The 16,818-nt window shown below is 41.0% G+C and overlaps 1 protein-coding gene across 6 annotated transcripts in view; it reads right to left on the bottom strand.

Annotated features, from left to right (window-relative positions):
- Positions 1–1,100: 1,100 nt before the first annotated feature.
- Positions 1,101–16,818, bottom strand: part of ARFIP1 (ARF interacting protein 1) — a 94,885-nt gene continuing 79,167 nt past the window's right edge. For all 6 annotated transcript variants that reach the window (XM_075066336.1, XM_032774635.2, XM_032774636.2 and 3 more), the window contains 2 exons: positions 16,014–16,188; positions 1,101–2,691 (listed from right to left, as the gene is read on the bottom strand). In XM_075066336.1, coding sequence (XP_074922437.1) covers positions 2,536–2,691; positions 16,014–16,188 — 331 coding nt within the window. In that variant the 3' untranslated portion in view covers positions 1,101–2,535. The remainder of the gene's footprint in view (positions 2,692–16,013; positions 16,189–16,818) is intronic.

Below are 16,818 nucleotides of genomic sequence, written 5' to 3'. Positions count from 1 at the left end.
AGTATCTGAACACCTGGATAAATAAGAGTATAGACTGCCAAATGCAAGTATTAAGAAAACAATCAGCAAGATACACCTGTAGGAAATGCTCTTACCAGAAGTATTAGAATTGGTTGGGCTGGAAACATTAGTTTTGAATACAATACATCAGCTTCCTGACCCATTCCATGAGTAGTATATAGAATGAGTAAAGGGAGTGGAGGAAGAAAGTAAAATTAATACTTATGTAATATTTGGAATGTCTTATTCCAGCAGTTCAACATCCAAGCAGGTCTAACAGCAACACTAGCAGTTTACGAGCTTGCCTTGGGGGGCAAGATAAAGAACAGGAATTTAAACTGAGTTCCCATTCACCATTTCTGCCCAGTTATCTCCTCCCAGGCCAGGGTTAGCCTGACATAGCACAAGTTTCATCCTTAAAGATTCAATTCAGGCGGGGAAGATATACTCGGATGTGTATTTTAGAAGAATTACTTTTCCTTTACTGCTCTGACAGCTGGCATTCAAGTACCAGCGTAGGAGTCTATCACCTTCATGTCTGTGCTGGGTCTCTGCCCTCAATGAGTCTCCTGTGCAGTCATATGGCTATTTGCAAAAGCCACTTCACCTGCACAGTCACACACACACGCACTTGCAAAAATCCAAAGCTTGGCTGCCGGTGGGTGCAGAGCACCCACTAAATTTTCCCTGTGAGTGCTCCAGCCCCAGAGCACCCACAGAGTCAGTGCCTATGCTAAAGCGCTGGGATGGCATTCTGGAGTATTCTGGCACGACTGAAGCCCTGCAAAACAGTAATTATGAACGTGGAATCCAAGACAACAGCAGTGATGTGCATTCATCCTTAATAATAGAATCAGCTCACATTTTTAAGTGGCTTCAACATACAATCACTGACATTTATTCACAAGTAGATATGTTTGTACTGGATTTTAACTTGCGTATAATGCCAACTCACCCTGTAGTAAATTATAAAACTTACCATGCTCCCAGTGCTCATTTACTAAAACTGAAGTGTCGTGTTCACCTGGTGGTTCTCAGAGCTTTCACTGCAGAGAATTACAGCAGAATTCTATTTATAGTTATTGACAAGGAAAAAGATATTGCAGCAAACACCTTTAATATGAATAAAAAATTCACAATGGAGGTACATTCTGGGGAAATGTAAAAGGAATGATTACAAGAGAAATTCTGACAGAATACAAAAATAAAGAAGGCTCTGTCAAACTATGAATCTAATGAGGAATGACGTAAATATGTTTGATTTATAGTTACATTATTGTGTTAAGCACTGAAAACAAACTTTTAAGAAACATCAACTGAAAGACACTTGAACATATAGTACATAAATCATACCATCCACATAGTTGTAAGCAAGTAATAGTCCTTAAGTACTTCATTTTACTTAATAGAATACAAAGCAATGGAACATGTGCAAATCAGGACTCTCACATATACTGAATTTAAAATGCCTATGATAAAATTAACATATATAGTTACATTTAAATAAGGATTACACTACTGATGGAGAAATGAAACATACAGATATCAGCCACATTATCCCTGCTGCTGAAGTACGCTCCACAGTTTATCATACTGGCCCTATTTTTCTCTCAAACAAACATCACATCAATCCATCAATCTTAACCGAAGTTTTATCTTAGTCTAAAGTGTAGAAAGAAATATAGCATTATGTAGTATTCTTTCCCTTCTGGGAACAGAGACAAAAAAGGCTCTCTTGAGGATTATACAAACTGGTTGAAAGACGTTATCTCATGAAAAGGCACATACCTGTGATTTAAGGCTAGTATGGTATTTGTTTCATGCAGAAAGTAACATTTAAAAATGGAATTAGTATGGCAAGTGGTTGGCTTCACCCAGCTAGCCACTTGGTGCAAAGCTAAAACGTGTGCTTAGAAGCCTCAGACTGACAGTGATTCTCGCTTCTTTAGAGGTTTTGTTTTTAAATATACAATCGACAGATAAAGACCTACCTTTTAAAAAGGTATTTGCTGCAATTCCATGAGTCAATCAGCCATCTATTACAGTTGTTGCCTCTGTGCAGGTACTGCATGAAGGCCTTATATTATTACTCTGAAAAATATTCTTTTTACTCTCCTTTTTAAAACACAATTACATGAAAATGATTCATTAAAGATGTTTAATATATTCATATATAAAATATCAGATGTTGGTACAAATCATGTAAACCTCCCTTCGGAAATATTTTGACTAGCCACCACAATGACCAGAAACTACAAATATCTTATCAGTGCAAATCTATATTTTTTGTTTAACTACAGAAATAGCCATCAACCCTCACATACAAAAGGAGTACTCAAAATCTGAAATGACAAATTATGCTTGGGCACCGGAAAGACACCACCCTCCAACCATATTCAATTACAGTATTATAAAAGGGAAAAAATTAAAGCTGTTTGTGCAAGAATCACTGCAACAGTCCTTCTATCCCAACCCCTTATTTTTTATCAGATGTACAGCTTCTAGGTTAAACAATGCTCCTCTTTTTTAGTTTGATCACTGTTCTTCGAGCCAGGATGGAGCATCTACTCCAGGAGTTTTCAATTTGATGTGGAACTGTTTGAGTGTCTGTTCAAGCTGCTTCTGATTCCCAGAGAAGTATGCAGCAATGGCATTGTGGAACAGAACAAGCTGATTGTGCAATACTTTAACCTGTGGACAAGGACAGAAGGAGTTAAAGATGAAGAGGCACTTGACTGACACTTGAGGCTTTAGACATAACAGGAGATTTATTGGACGTACCAATTTAAAATTCAGACTCTAAACTTACAGAGAAGAGTTATTCAATACATATTTAACATTTTATGCAAAAATCCAACCTTTTGTGATACAATCTGAGTGTCATTAGGGTCTATTAATTCAAAGAAATTCAATTCCCCACTTCAAGATTTCTCTGGTCATAATGAAAACTAAGGTAATGTAAGAGAGTATTTGTTTTAAAGTGTTTACACTCTGCAGCCATTTATTCTAAATATGTCTGAACATGTTCTTGTATTTAGCTCTACTTTATTTTCACGCAGAAAGCAGCATACAGATATGCTCATAAGACTTTGTTAACATTAATAAGAGACTTACATTCTCTTCTATTAGGGGGCAAATATATTTGTTGATGTCTGAAATACTCTCTCTCATTATTATAGGTATTATAATAAATTCAACCCACACTGCAACACTTTTTGTGATAAATGATACATATATTTTCACTTGCCAACCCTTTTAAGCTTTATTAGTTCCTGAGAATTGCCAATTTTTCTCAAAATAAATAGTGAAGATATGGGTTTAGCACTTGTGACTTGATACAATAGGGAACAGGCAAAGACAAAATTCAGCTTCACTTGTAATTTAAGAACTGTTCTTCTTCAGTGACTAAGTTGACACTAAGGGGAGATTTTCAAAGGCACACAGCAGTTAGGCACTTATCTGCCACGTGTGCCTTTGAAAATCTCCCCCTAGGTCCCTTATGACCCATACATCCTACATCCAACACCAGCCATGTGTGGATAGGGGTGTTTAACATATAAAATGCGAACAGGAATATGTTCACAAAACATTTCTAGGGAATAGGGTTACAGCCTAACCTGACAGATTAGTATAGATGGGGCCTTAATTTGTCATGCAGCATAGTGAGCAGCCCTTTCTGAATGGACACGGCTGGTTTCAGATAGTATCACTAAAGCATATATTACAACTATTTCTCCTCCTAATAAATGTTCACCCCATAATATATTCATTTTGCCCAGGATCTCACATCTTGGGTCTGCTTTTGAAACACTAGGTAGTCCATCTACTCACTAAGTAGGATGCGACTAATCACTGTGCCAGCAAGCAATCCACTAAGCAGCATAATAATAATCAGACAAACTGAGTACTTGAATAGATAGGCTAACAATTCATTAAAGATGTCAAATCGGTGTACAATTTATAAATGCTGGTGGGCCAAATCTACTTCACATTTGTCCCCTCCGAGATAATATACATAGCAACTTATTTTTAAAATGTCTTATCTTGTTTATGTGCCCTTGAGGAAACAAAAAGTCACTTTTCTGATGTAATCTGCTTCATTGAATTACAGGTCTTTTTCCATCAGAGTGCTGTTAGGTAATCCAGCCCAGCTCCCTGCCAATGCAGGATTATTCCCTATATCACCCTCCCTGCTATATCATATAATTGAACCAGGATTGTCTGTTACATTGTGCAACAAGGTTATATTGATACAAGTTTAAAATACACAAGATCCTTGTTTTCAATCATTTGCTACAGGATTCCAGACAAAATGCAACAGGAAAATGAAAATTTCATCACAATATGACAGCTTGCTTTTAACTCACAGAAGTGAAGAAATTCAGGAACAAATGAATGTTTGTCCTTAAGCCCATTCCTTTGCTTATCAGCAACTGAAGACAGTTCTATGCAAAAGTCTGAAGTGGGTGTGGGATCATAGGAATCTTGTGCAGACCCACACTTCTAACCTATCATTTAAAAAAGTATGCCAAAAGGGAGAATTGCCCAGTGAAAGTCTGCAGCACCAATCTGTCTTTGCAAGAGATCAGACAAACCAAAAGGGTTGAGTCTCCTATCCTGTTACTTCCAATGCCCCAGTTCTTCCTCTCACTCCTCTATTAAACACGCCATCTAACTATGGTCTTCTTCCCAATCACCGTCACCTGATTTGACTTCATTTTCCTCTTCCTTGTGTCACAATCTGTCCACTAACATCACTCAGTGACTTCAGTGATGACTTACTTGCCTCATTGTCTTAATCTCATTTGAGCTAAAATGCTGGATCAACTCTTCCACTCACTTACTTGGTCTGGTCCTCATTAAAACACTGCTCCAACATTAACCTCTCCTTTGAGATTCCCCTCAGATCATCATCTAGTCTCCTTCAATATTGTCCACTTATTTAGACTTGTTTGATATTGTCTGGGCTGAGTATTTGGGCTGGATGGGTTTCTGTTTAAATTTAGTGTTCTGTACCATGGTTTGTTTAGATAATTTGTAAGGAACTTATGGCACCAAGGTTAGAAAGAGGGTCACCTGGGCTATAAATCCAAGTACTTAAATTAATTAGTAAGTGAAAGATCTCTCTCGATCTTTTAAAAAATGTTATGAAAATTCCAAAAATCATTCTGTGGCACAAATCTGTATATTATCCTTGTTTAAAAAATAGGCAACCATGTTTACTGAACTTCAGTATCTTTATAAAGATACTACAGATTATTTCTAAATTATAGTGGTGTCAAATACGCTCTATGAAGTTAGACCTTGATAAATTCAGAGTAACAGAAATTAATTTCAGGGCCACACTGTTTTAATTCCTAGTACGTTCTCTTGATTTTACTGTGTATTGTATTGGAAATGCTTGATGCAAGTGAAAAAAAAATGGCCAATCTATACAGTCTTAAAATGCAAGCTTCCCTCTACTGACCACTTTAAACTGACCAAAATTGGGTTAACTTGATAATTTCTAATCACAAAGGTGGACATGCTTCCATTTCTGAATCTGCACCATCAGATGACAGTGAATTATGTGAGGGGCTAGGGGGGAAAAAGGACTGCATGTGTTAAAAAGGTCAGGGTATTCTGTTAAATGGGAGAATAAAGAAACGCTACTTTATCAGTGAGTTACAGTGCTTTGAGAGTGCTGTCTATACAAAGTCACTCTCTTAGGATGAAGTACCCCAGGTGTTATGAACTTCTAGAACATTCTGGAAAGCTCTGGCTGCCCATTGTGGGCTGCACAAGTACTGCCTCATGGCATCAAAATTAGGATGTTATAGAAGTAACAGTCATGATTCCAAAGTTACGGCTGAGTTTTACATGTGAAGCAAGAATTCACACCTCATTTTATGTATCAAAAATGCATCATATCACCCTCCCCCAGAACTACAGCACTTATTCCAAATATCTACACATAATTTAAATTCCTGAATTTATGGATTTAAGAATTGGACCTTTCAGAAATTTATCACATTGTGTCAGTCTTTTTGCTTCTAATGATTTAAATAATGGGCCATCTCTTTTCTTTTTTACACCTTCCAGATAATAAAAACTCACTGAAGTCTTGTATATAAGCTATATCTGGGGGGGAAAAAAAATAGGATTAATGGTCATTTTTTGCTGCTTTTCTTCATAATTGAAAGTTTCTCCTTCGGCAGAGGCTGACAAATCATGTTCTTCAGAATGCCACCATATCTTATTGTTTCCAGTGGGCAGGGGCGGCTCCAGGCCTCTGCATGCCAAGCGCGTGCTAGCGGCGGCAAGCCGCAGGGGGCGTTCTGCCGGTGCCGCAAGGGGATCCTCCGCAGGCAAACTGCCGGAGGCAGCCTGCCTGCCATGCTTGGGGCAGCAAAATCCCTACAGCAGCCCCTGTCAGTAGGACTGAAGATGCAGGCTGCCCTTAGCAATAATGGCCACTGCTTCCATTTACCAGATCCTCACATCATTTCTCAGTGCCTTTGAAAGCACTGGGCACTACCATCTTCCTTACGGGCAGCTTGGCTTCACTCATTTGAAACAATGAGGAGATGGTGACTACTTTGAAAGATGACAATTTGAGTTTCTCTGAAGGAAAAACTATTTTATTTACTAACAGATAAACATTAAGTTAGGATAATGGCAAAAAGTGACCATTAATTCTAAATATTTATTTAAAATAAAGCTACCCATTGTCTAGATCTACGCAACTGGAAGGACAAAACTAGTGTGCATGTACTGTTGGGCATGCATGTGCTGGGGAACATGATGGATGAGGAGGAAAACTCAGGTGTGCACTGCCTCCTTTGCAGTGGTCTGTCACTGCAAAGCAGGTATAAAATCCACCTCAACTGGCCAGTATAATCTGGATGATTTGTGCTGCTCTGGAGTGGCTAAAGCAGCTAGAGCATATGAGTGATTCTGCTCCTAAACATTAAATAAAGTATGAGCCTTAAACTATGTATTTTCTACTCAACAGAACTATCATATGGTAGCATTCTCTTTGCATTTCTCGTTTAGTGCACATGTATGAACTTTTCAATTAAAAGACAAATTCCAAGACAAAAAACTAAATTAAGATGGCATTAAATTGAGAATACATATGAAACTCTGGGTAAAATACATTACAATAACATCATTATCCCAAAACCAAATATTATAAATCTAGAACATTCAAAGTTAGGTTTAAACTTAAAAGAAATCCAAATATGTTACGGTTAGGCCACCCAAACAACTCTAATTCTGCCCAGTAGTGATACAGGGGAAGAGGGCAGCATGGGTGGGGCGGGGGAAGAAAGGAAAAAGTGTATTTTTAAAAAAAATCCATTAAATCTAATCTGAAACTACAAGTACTAGAACTGTTTATTATAACCATATGGCTATTGCATGGTGTAACAATGCTGCATGATTATTTATTATACTACTGCCTAGAAGCACTACTGATATCATGGCCACACTGTTCAAGGGACTAGACACATAAGGGACAGCCCCAAAGAACTTACAATCTAAACAGACAAGGCCAGACACCATTTGGTTGTTTGTTTGCCCTACCTATAAGTGCTTCTATAATAGGCAGGAGAACACATTTTTATCCATAAGACTGTTTCCTTCAGACTGCTTTGAGTTCTTAAGATTTTACCATTCTTCAGCATTTTGAATAGCTAAGGCTCTTAAAGGAGAAAAAAGCTCTAGAATTAAAAAGTTCTCATGTATAATTTATTTCAGCACCAAGACCACATATACTAAGTCAGAAATTTATTGACTGATATCCATTCTAGAGATACAGATGTATTAATACAGCTCAGTCTTCCTACTGCATTTGATAACATTGTTCATACAGTATGTTTAGGATTTTCTTCATGTGCAGTAAGTCTGGCATATGTATGAGGGCTTTCCAAACCAAAGATGAATGCCAAGCAGGCCAGTATGGACTATTGCTTTTTTAATTATCTCCCTTTATTTCAATCTTCTCTTCCTCAAATAAACAGTGGCACTTCTCTTGTGGTATAAAGAGAAGACAGGAAATGGCAAACTCCAATTAATAAGGGGCTTACCAAAGCATAATGTAACAACGTCTTTGCAACTACTGGATAACTGTATTATGGAGACTGTTCCATCAGCTTGGGAGTTGAAAGTTCTGCAGTTGTTCTTAAACCTAGTCTCCTATATGGTATACTGAGATAACAAGTGAAGCAATGGGGTAGCAAAGATTCTCTTACAGCCTTACTCTGGGACTTGTTTTACATGTACGGTATTTCACTCCTTCAGATACAGATTGAGTCATAATTTGACTAGTTGTAAAATCTGTTAGAGTGCTGGTGACACACAAATGTTCCTTTGGTAAGACAGGTTTAAATGAAGTCTCAGCTTTCATAACTAAAATGGGAAAAAACCTAAAAGACATACGTTATTTAATCAAAAGGAAATTGAATTAAAATGCGGTAATCCCTTTGGATTTCAATAACCTTTCTTCAAACTTTGTTCTGAGGGCTACCAAATTTATTCTGGGAAGAGCTCAAAGTACTATTTTAGCCTCAATTTCTATTCCAGTGAAATACTGATAACATTAGATTTTCCAGTATCACATACAGGACAAGTACTAGTTGCAGCAGGAGCTCCTTCGTTTTTCCTGATAAAATCCCATCAGCACAGACTGACATGAAAAGAGTGGTGATTTAAGAAGGATTCATTGGAAGACTATGATTCCTATATGCTCTGTGATTTAGGAATCTTCCATTAAATCCCAGTAAGCACTACAAGAAAGAAGAGTCATTACATAAAAATGAGGGAAACGAGGAATTATATACAAAGCTACAGGCTGGAAAAATGGGTTCCTATCACAGTAAGTACCCGTAATCCTGTTTTGGCTTCTTTTTCAATGACCTCATTTAGAGATAGTAGATTTAGAACACAAAGATGATGTTAGGAGGTGGGCCTAAAGATGTATTTAAAAAGACCCCTCATTATGGATGTTTTGATTATGAAAAATACCCTAGAGGTCTCTATTTTCAAATGGTAGCTATAAAAGTCCTACAGTAAACATTTTGAAGCTTCCAATGCCATGTAGTTGAGAAACAGTGCTAAGACTGCTAAGCACACAAGAGCAGTTTTTAAAAATCCCCTTTTAAACAGATTTGAGTCCAACCTCTCTCAAAGCTCAAGATAAATCACGACCGATTGCCAGATTTTACAATTTATGTAGGAAATTGTCCATTTCCAGCCAAACCATTAGTCCTTAAATCTGTGTGCAAATTCCAATTGTATTTGTTGAAAATGTACAGAAAGATTCCACTAATTTTCAAAAAACCTTTTTAGCACACATTTCTACTTAATTTTTTAGAAATTACCTCAATTAAATTTAAAAACACAGTGTTGCTGTGTTAGTGTTTAAATAGGTATTTATGTATAAATGTTTATTTTTATGGCAACAGTACAGAAGTCAGGAACTGTGTACTATGCTCATAAGAAAAAACATACAACTTGAACTATCATAAGAACAAAATATCTACTGTGTAGAAAGCACTGGAGCTCAGAAATTCTGATACTAGATCCTGTGTCCGGAAGGTAAGGATGTATTCCCTGTACAGAGGTTATATTTAGTCAATGAAGGATTCTCCTTCTCCCAACCTCAAATTCCTACCCAACCCACACAAGCCCAGAAATGACTTCGGCTTTTTTACTGTAGAATAGGGCTTCCTTAAGAGCTTGCAAGTCTCCTGGCTCCAGTACAGGGTTAACTACAAGGCAATTCTCTTCTTCCCTATTCAGGGCCGGTGTTACCATTTAGGCGGACTAGGCGGTTGCCTAGGGTGCCAGGATTTGGGGGCACCAAAAAGCGGCACCCTCCAATTTTTTATTTTATTTATTTATTTTTTTAAGTGTTTGAGCGGCTGCTGCCGCTGGGAGGGAGAGGGAGTCTGAGCTGCCACCGGCAGCCCAGGGGTCCCACTGAGTCAGCGCGCCGCCTGCAGCCCACAGCCCAGGGGTCCCACCAGGTCAGCGCGCCGCCTGCAGCCCATAGCCCAGGGGTCCTACCGGGTCAGCGCGCCGCCTGCAGCCCAGGGGTCCCACCGTGCAGTCGCTGCTTCGCTTCTCCCGCCTCCCAGGCTTGCGGCACCAATCAGCTGTTTGGCGCCGCAAGCCTGGGAGGACAATTAGAGCAGGACAGCATGCTCGGAGAAGACGCGGAGCAGAGGTGAGCTAGGGTGGGGAGGTACCACAGGGCTCGGGGGGCGCAAGGTGGAAGTTTCACCTAGGGCACGAAACTTCCTTGCACCGGCCCTGTCCCTATTGCCAATCCAAAGGCTGTTTGCAGTTTCCGCCAAAGTTCTCAGCCCTGTTGAGTTATTTGTCCCTCTTGTAGTAGTAGCAGAAACCAGAGGCTGGCAGGGACAGATTCGGGGACTGCAGGCTGCAACTGTCAATATAATTCTGCTGTTAATCAAAACTGAAGGAAGGAAGAATTCATCAGGGGTCTCTGCAACATTCAGTTTCGTTAAAAAAACGAACAAAAAAACCCCAAAGTGACAGTAAATGGACTCTTGTGGATCAATTAAATCTCAAGATTATTCTAATTCCACATTAGATTGTGTATGTTTGTCAAACTGCACGTGTGATGTGTTTATGCAATTTGTATTTACACAACCATGAAATATGCCATTTGATATGGGTATAAAAATGCAAAAGTGCAAAGGAACTATTTCAGCAAGTGCTACCTTCAGCTGTTTTTAAAGACATACATCAATAGCTCCCTTCTAAATGTTAAATCATTTCAACGAGAAAAAAAAGGCAAAAAGCCAAACTATATCAATTACATTAAGTCCTTAATCATAGACGTAATAGGAAGCAATGAAAGAAAATTATCTCAGTACATCAGTTTGCAGAAAAACTTTCAGTGAATGCTGATCTGGAAACTGGAGATGAAAGTTCAGCTCGTCTGAGAATTAACAGTTTAGTATCTGCATTAATGTTGGGATCTGAGGTTCAGTTTGCTTCAAGAATATAAATTATAACATTATTTGCAAATGGAAGAACTATGCATCAGACACTTAATGGGCTAGGTGCCTCACATGGTGTTAAGAGGGAAAACTCTGATAACACTGATTTTCAACAGTTGACGATCTGGCCCATTAAGGGTTTGGTGTGCTGTTTATTTGCAGATGGCAGAGCTATATCGGTAAGGATGTTCTTGAAGGAATCTGAACCTCTGGTCCTAATACTGATGCCGGTGTAGTAAAGTATCTTATTGCTCAGAAGAGCTGAATCAGTGGATGCAGAGCTGGAAACCAGAGGGAAGTGGTGTTTTTTATAAGTGTATGTGCTAAGACTCTCTCCTTTTTCGTCTCCCCACTAGTTTATTGTTCTCTACTGCCTTTTCCCATTGTGTTAAGGCTTAATCCAACTGTATTGTCTAATTTAGGTTTGGGCTACACGACAGAGGTAGGTTGACATAAGGCAGCTCCTGCAGATGTAAGTTGCCCACTACATTGACCTAATAACTCCACCTCCACGAGAGGCATAGTATTTAAGTTGACGTAGTTAGGGTAATAGTGTCTGCATAGACACTGCATTACTTACATTGCCTGTTATCCCGAAGGCAGGAGGAGCTCCAGCTGTCTGTGCCCCACACAGTAAGTCAGTGGAAGCGCTCCTGGTGAGGACGTGCACAACCAACACAGGGGGCACGGTGTGGACAGGAACCACCATAGTAACTACTGCGGTGGCTGTACGTTGACCTAACTTAGGTCGACTTAATTTTGTAATGTATATACGGCCTTATATTGACTTCAGTGGAGCTAAGCTGTTTTACACCAGCTGAACATCTGGCCCAAAACACTTTCTCTTGAAAAGTCAGAGACCTGCAAGGGTTTTAGGGTTGGTTTTTTTGGTGTGTTTAAGAAAACAGCCTGGATCAGAGTAACAGGTAATGTTACCAATGTCAAGGTTTTTACAATATTCATCCATTGTTACAGATAGAGGTTGCTAACTCTCCCTTCCCTGTGGGCATTTGCAGTAACTGTAGTTATAGGAAAAGACTCTAGCCATTCCAAGCACGTATTAATAAGACTGTACTATTTTTATACCTATCTAAGAGAAAATAACTCTGACAAAATGGATTTTTCCTATCTTCATTTTATCCTAATCCTGACATTGTCATTGACTTCCAAACCCATACATGCAGAGATTAGTAGTGTCGGTTATTCCCCACCCCACCCCTATTCCTGTGAACTAGAAAAATAAAGGCTTCTCATGCAAACATCTTACTACAGTAGTAACCGACACTACTGATCTCTGCATGTATGTGTCTGGAAGTTAATGACAACGTCAGGATTAGGATAAAATGAAGACAGGAAAAATCCATTTTGACAAAGCTATTTTCTGTAGTAAATTTAACAGTGTTAGATCGATTTAACCCTGCACCTGTCCACACAACTAAACCATTTTTGTCGACTTAAAGGGCTCTTAAAATCGATTTCAGTACTCCTTCCCGGCAAGGGGATTAGTGCTGAAATTGACCCTGCTGGGTCAAATTTGGGATAGTGTGGATGCAATTCGACAGTATTGATCTCCAGGAGCTAACCCAGATTGCTCCATTGTGACCACTCTGGATAGCACTCTCAACTCCGATGCACTGGCCCAGGTAGACAGGAAAAGGCCCACAAACTTTTGAATTTCATTTCCTGTTTGGCCAGCATGGTGAACTGATCAGCACAGGTGACCATGCAGTCCCAGAATCACAAAAGAGCTCCAGCATGGACCGAACGGGAAGTACTGGATCTGATCACTGTATGGGGAGACGAATCCATGCTATAAGAAAAGAACTCTGTTCCAAAAGATGAAATGCCCAAATATTTGAAAAAATCTCCAAGGGCATGAAGGACAGAGGCTATAAGAGACTGGCAGCAGTGCCGTGTGAAACTTAAGGAGCTCAGGCAAGCCTACCAAAGAACCAGAGAGGCAAATGGCCACTCTGGGTCAGAGCCCCAGACTTGCTGCTTCTATGATGAGCTGCGTGCCATTCTAGGGGGTGCCCCTACAATATCTTATTGCTCAGAAGAGCTGAATCAGTGGATGTAGAGCTGGAAACCAGAGGGAAGTGGTGTTTTTTGTAAGTATGGAGTCCTATGCGTGGACTCCATCAATGGATTCTCACACAACAGGGATGTGGATTTTGGGGACAAGGAAGATGAGGAGGACAATGACAGTGAAGATAGTGCACAGCATGCAAGCGGAGAAACCGTTTTCCCTGACAGCCAGGAACTGTTTATCATCCTGGACCCAGTACTCTCCCAATCCACCCAGGGAGGGTTCACGGACCTTGAAGGCAGAGAAGGGACCTCTGGTGAGTGTACCTTTGTAAATATTATATACACATGGTTTAAAAGCAAGCATGTTTAATGATTAATTTGCCCTGAAGACTTGGCATGCATTCAAGGACAATACAGCTACTGGAAAAGTCTGTTACCGTGTCTGGGGATGGAGCGGAAATCCAGGTCCGCCCAGAGGATTCTGGGGGCCTGGGGTCTTTGGCAGCGGGGGGCCCCCGCTTCGGTGGTAATTCGGCGGTGGGGGAGCCTTCCATTCCAGGACCCGCTGCCGCCGAAGTGCCCCGAAGACCTGCGGCGGGGGCCCCCCGCCACCAAATTACCGCTGAAGCAGGACCTGCCGCCGAAGTGCAGCTGGGTCTTCAGCAGTAATTTGGCGGGTCTTTGGGGCACTTGAGCGGCGGCAGGCCCTGGAACGGAAGGGCCCCCCACCGCCGAATTAATGCTGAAGACCCGGCTGCACTTCGGCGGTGGGTCCCGCTTCGGCGGTAATTCGCTGGTGGGGGTCCTTCCGTCCTGGAGTGGAAGGACCCCCTGCCGGTGAAGATTGGGAGCGGAAGAAGCTCCGGGGTCCTGGGCCCCTGGAGCAAGGGAAGGACCTCACTCTAGGGGGCCCAAAAAACTCTCGGGAGGCCCCTCCGGGGACCGGGGCCTGGGGCAAATTGCCCCTTTTGCCCCCCCCCCCCCCCCCCCGGCTGCCCTGTGGAAATCCTCCAGGGACATCTCAATGAAGCTCTCCTGGATGTACTCCTAAAGCCTTTGCAAAAGGTTTCTGGGGAGGGCAGCCTTATTCCATCCTCCATGGTAGGATACTTTACCATGCCAGACCAGTAGCATGTAGTCTGGAATCACTGCATAACAAAGCATGGCAGCATATGGTCCTGGTGTACCACCAAGCTCACTCTCCTTCCACTGCTCACAAATGAATACAAAAGAAATCTGGTCTCTTTATTGTTTTGATCCATTCCATCTCTCTTATACATCTTAGGCTGGCAGCAGACAGTGCAGCATGACTGCTAGCCATTGTCGTCTCCTGACTGCTCGCCAGAAGATGGTGCAGTGCGACTGCTGGCATTCGGCGTCTCCCACTTACGTCCAGGCGCCCTCAACCGACCTCACTGAGGCTGGCCAGGAGCACACGTCTACCCAGGCACCCCCAACCGACCTCACCAAGGTTGGCTAAAAGAGCACCCAGGAGATGACGACGATGGCTACCAGTCATAATGCACCATCTGCTTCTGTGTAGCAATGCAGTATCACATCTGGCAGCACCCAGGAGACGTATGGTGACAGCAAGGTGAGCGGGCTCCATGCTTGCTGTGGTATGTCATCTGCATGGGTAACTCAGGAAAAAAGGTGAGAAACGATTTTTTGCTGTTGCTTTCACGGGGGGTGGGGGCTGATAACATTTACCCAGAACCACCTGTGACAATGTTTTTGCCCTATCAGGTATTGGGAGCTCAACCCAGAATTCCAACGGGCAGCAGAGACTTTGGGAACTGTGGGATAGCTACCCACAGTGCGATGCTTCAAAAGTCAACGCTAGCCTCGGTACTGTGGACACACTCCGTTGACTTAACGGTCTTAAGTGGGGACACACACAATCAACTGTATATAATCGATTTCTAAAAAAAGACTTCTATAAATTCAACCCAATTTCGTAGTGCAGACATACCCTGAGTTAAAGGGTTGGCATGTACAACAATCGTTACAGTTCCTCAGTCTAATCCTCATCTAACATTGATTAAATATACACATCTTAGCACCATAATTATGAATTCTTAATTAGGAGAAAGATTAGTTTTGAAATGGTCTCTTTACTGCCCTTTGTGGAAGTAGAGAAAGAACTGACAGGGATTTGAAGGGGATTTCATATTCAAACAGTCCCCTTATGTGAGCAAGAGTCAGGCTAGCGGTAACCCTAATAACGTGAGATTTGTAGAAGCGAGGAGTGTGTGAGGCAAGTGGGAAAGAACTGTACGAGAAGTTGTGATCCTGTGTTAGATAAATATGGAATGTAGACTATAGTCTAAATTGTTGAGGAAAATAAGCTATCAGGAGGGCTTACGTATAAACAAAATGCAACTGTTGCCCATTATTGCACTTAACAAAAAGGTATAAATGCTTGCTGTGATTGTTTATCTAGCGAGAGACCTGTTTTCTCTCCCTCCACACAATTACTGAGAAAAAGTATCTGACTTGCGGCACCCAACCTGAGAGTGAGAACTCTGTTTTTCTCTGACACCTTACTCACTGCCTTTTATACATATCCCTCCCACAGGCATTACCAAACATAGTAATAATGCTATGCATTTTGAGCCCACAATCTAATCACAGATAAATTAGTAAATCACTGTATTGATCACTATTACAAAAAAGTGTGAAAAAATGCAGTAGAAATACTTTCATATATTCAAGTAATCTTTATTATATGCTTTTACCTCAGTAATTTAGAGTGAGGGATTTGAGGTCTCTAACCCCATGAAGGCATGTTCCAATAGTACAATAAGAATCCAGAAACCAATCTAGTTTAGTTCTCTTTCTTGTTTTACATTTTGAAGCAAACTGTATTTCAAGAAAATGTGCTGCTATATCAGATATTGATCTCAGGAGACAGAATCTAGCAGAAAGCAACTCCACTACAAAGTGTAGGAGGTGATGTTTGTAGCTTACCTTGTTTTCCTCCAAAAATTTCAATTTGATAGATACATCATTGCGCATTTTGTCATATTTCTCTTTATGCACTTGGAATAGCTGCTGTGACTGCTCAATCTTCGGCAGCGTGTTTGCATCACGGGGACCAAGATTAAGTTCTTCTAGATCTGTGCGATAGGCATCATATTCAATTCTAGGAGGGGGAAAAAAAAGTTTAAATGAGCCACAATGTCTCAAAACCTGCACACCAAAGCCAGGAGGAGATTAGAAAGAAAGCTGGACCAAATATACAAGTGCATGTAATGCTCATGAAAGGTACTAGAATGACAATGCTTTGTTTATGCATCAAAGCATGTGTAACATAAGTTGTACTGATGAGGGAACATGCCAACAACTCAATCACATTATAAGAGTATGTCTTCACCGCAGAGTTAATTCAGGTGATCAGAACCTACACCTGTGCATTCAAGTTAGCCTAGAACAGTTATGAGTAGCCACACCATAAAGCCACAACCCAGTGTCCTCATTGATGCCACACTCATCTGTAAGTGTTGATGGGATTTCAGGGGCATATCCTATGGTTCTCTGCACTATAGTAAGCTGAACTGCTGTATGAAAAGGGAATCAGAAAAAAAGTCTGTCCTTTTGGGCACAAAGGGATAATTGTGGGAAGGCACTGGAGGAATATCAGCACTTGAGTGATTTAGTCTGCATCCTCGTTGCAAAAAGGGCAGGTTACCAACCCAAGTGAAAACAGCATCTGAGTTTTAGCCTACAGCCCCAGACAAGCCAGCTAGCCTATGCGAAAGCACCAGATTCTGGG

The sequence above is a fragment of the Chelonoidis abingdonii genome, chromosome 5 (assembly GCF_003597395.2).
Source record: "Chelonoidis abingdonii isolate Lonesome George chromosome 5, CheloAbing_2.0, whole genome shotgun sequence".
Taxonomy (NCBI): domain Eukaryota; kingdom Metazoa; phylum Chordata; order Testudines; family Testudinidae; genus Chelonoidis; species Chelonoidis abingdonii.
The sequence above is the reverse complement of the archived record's forward strand: the minus strand, read 5'-3'. Positions and strand labels throughout refer to the sequence as shown.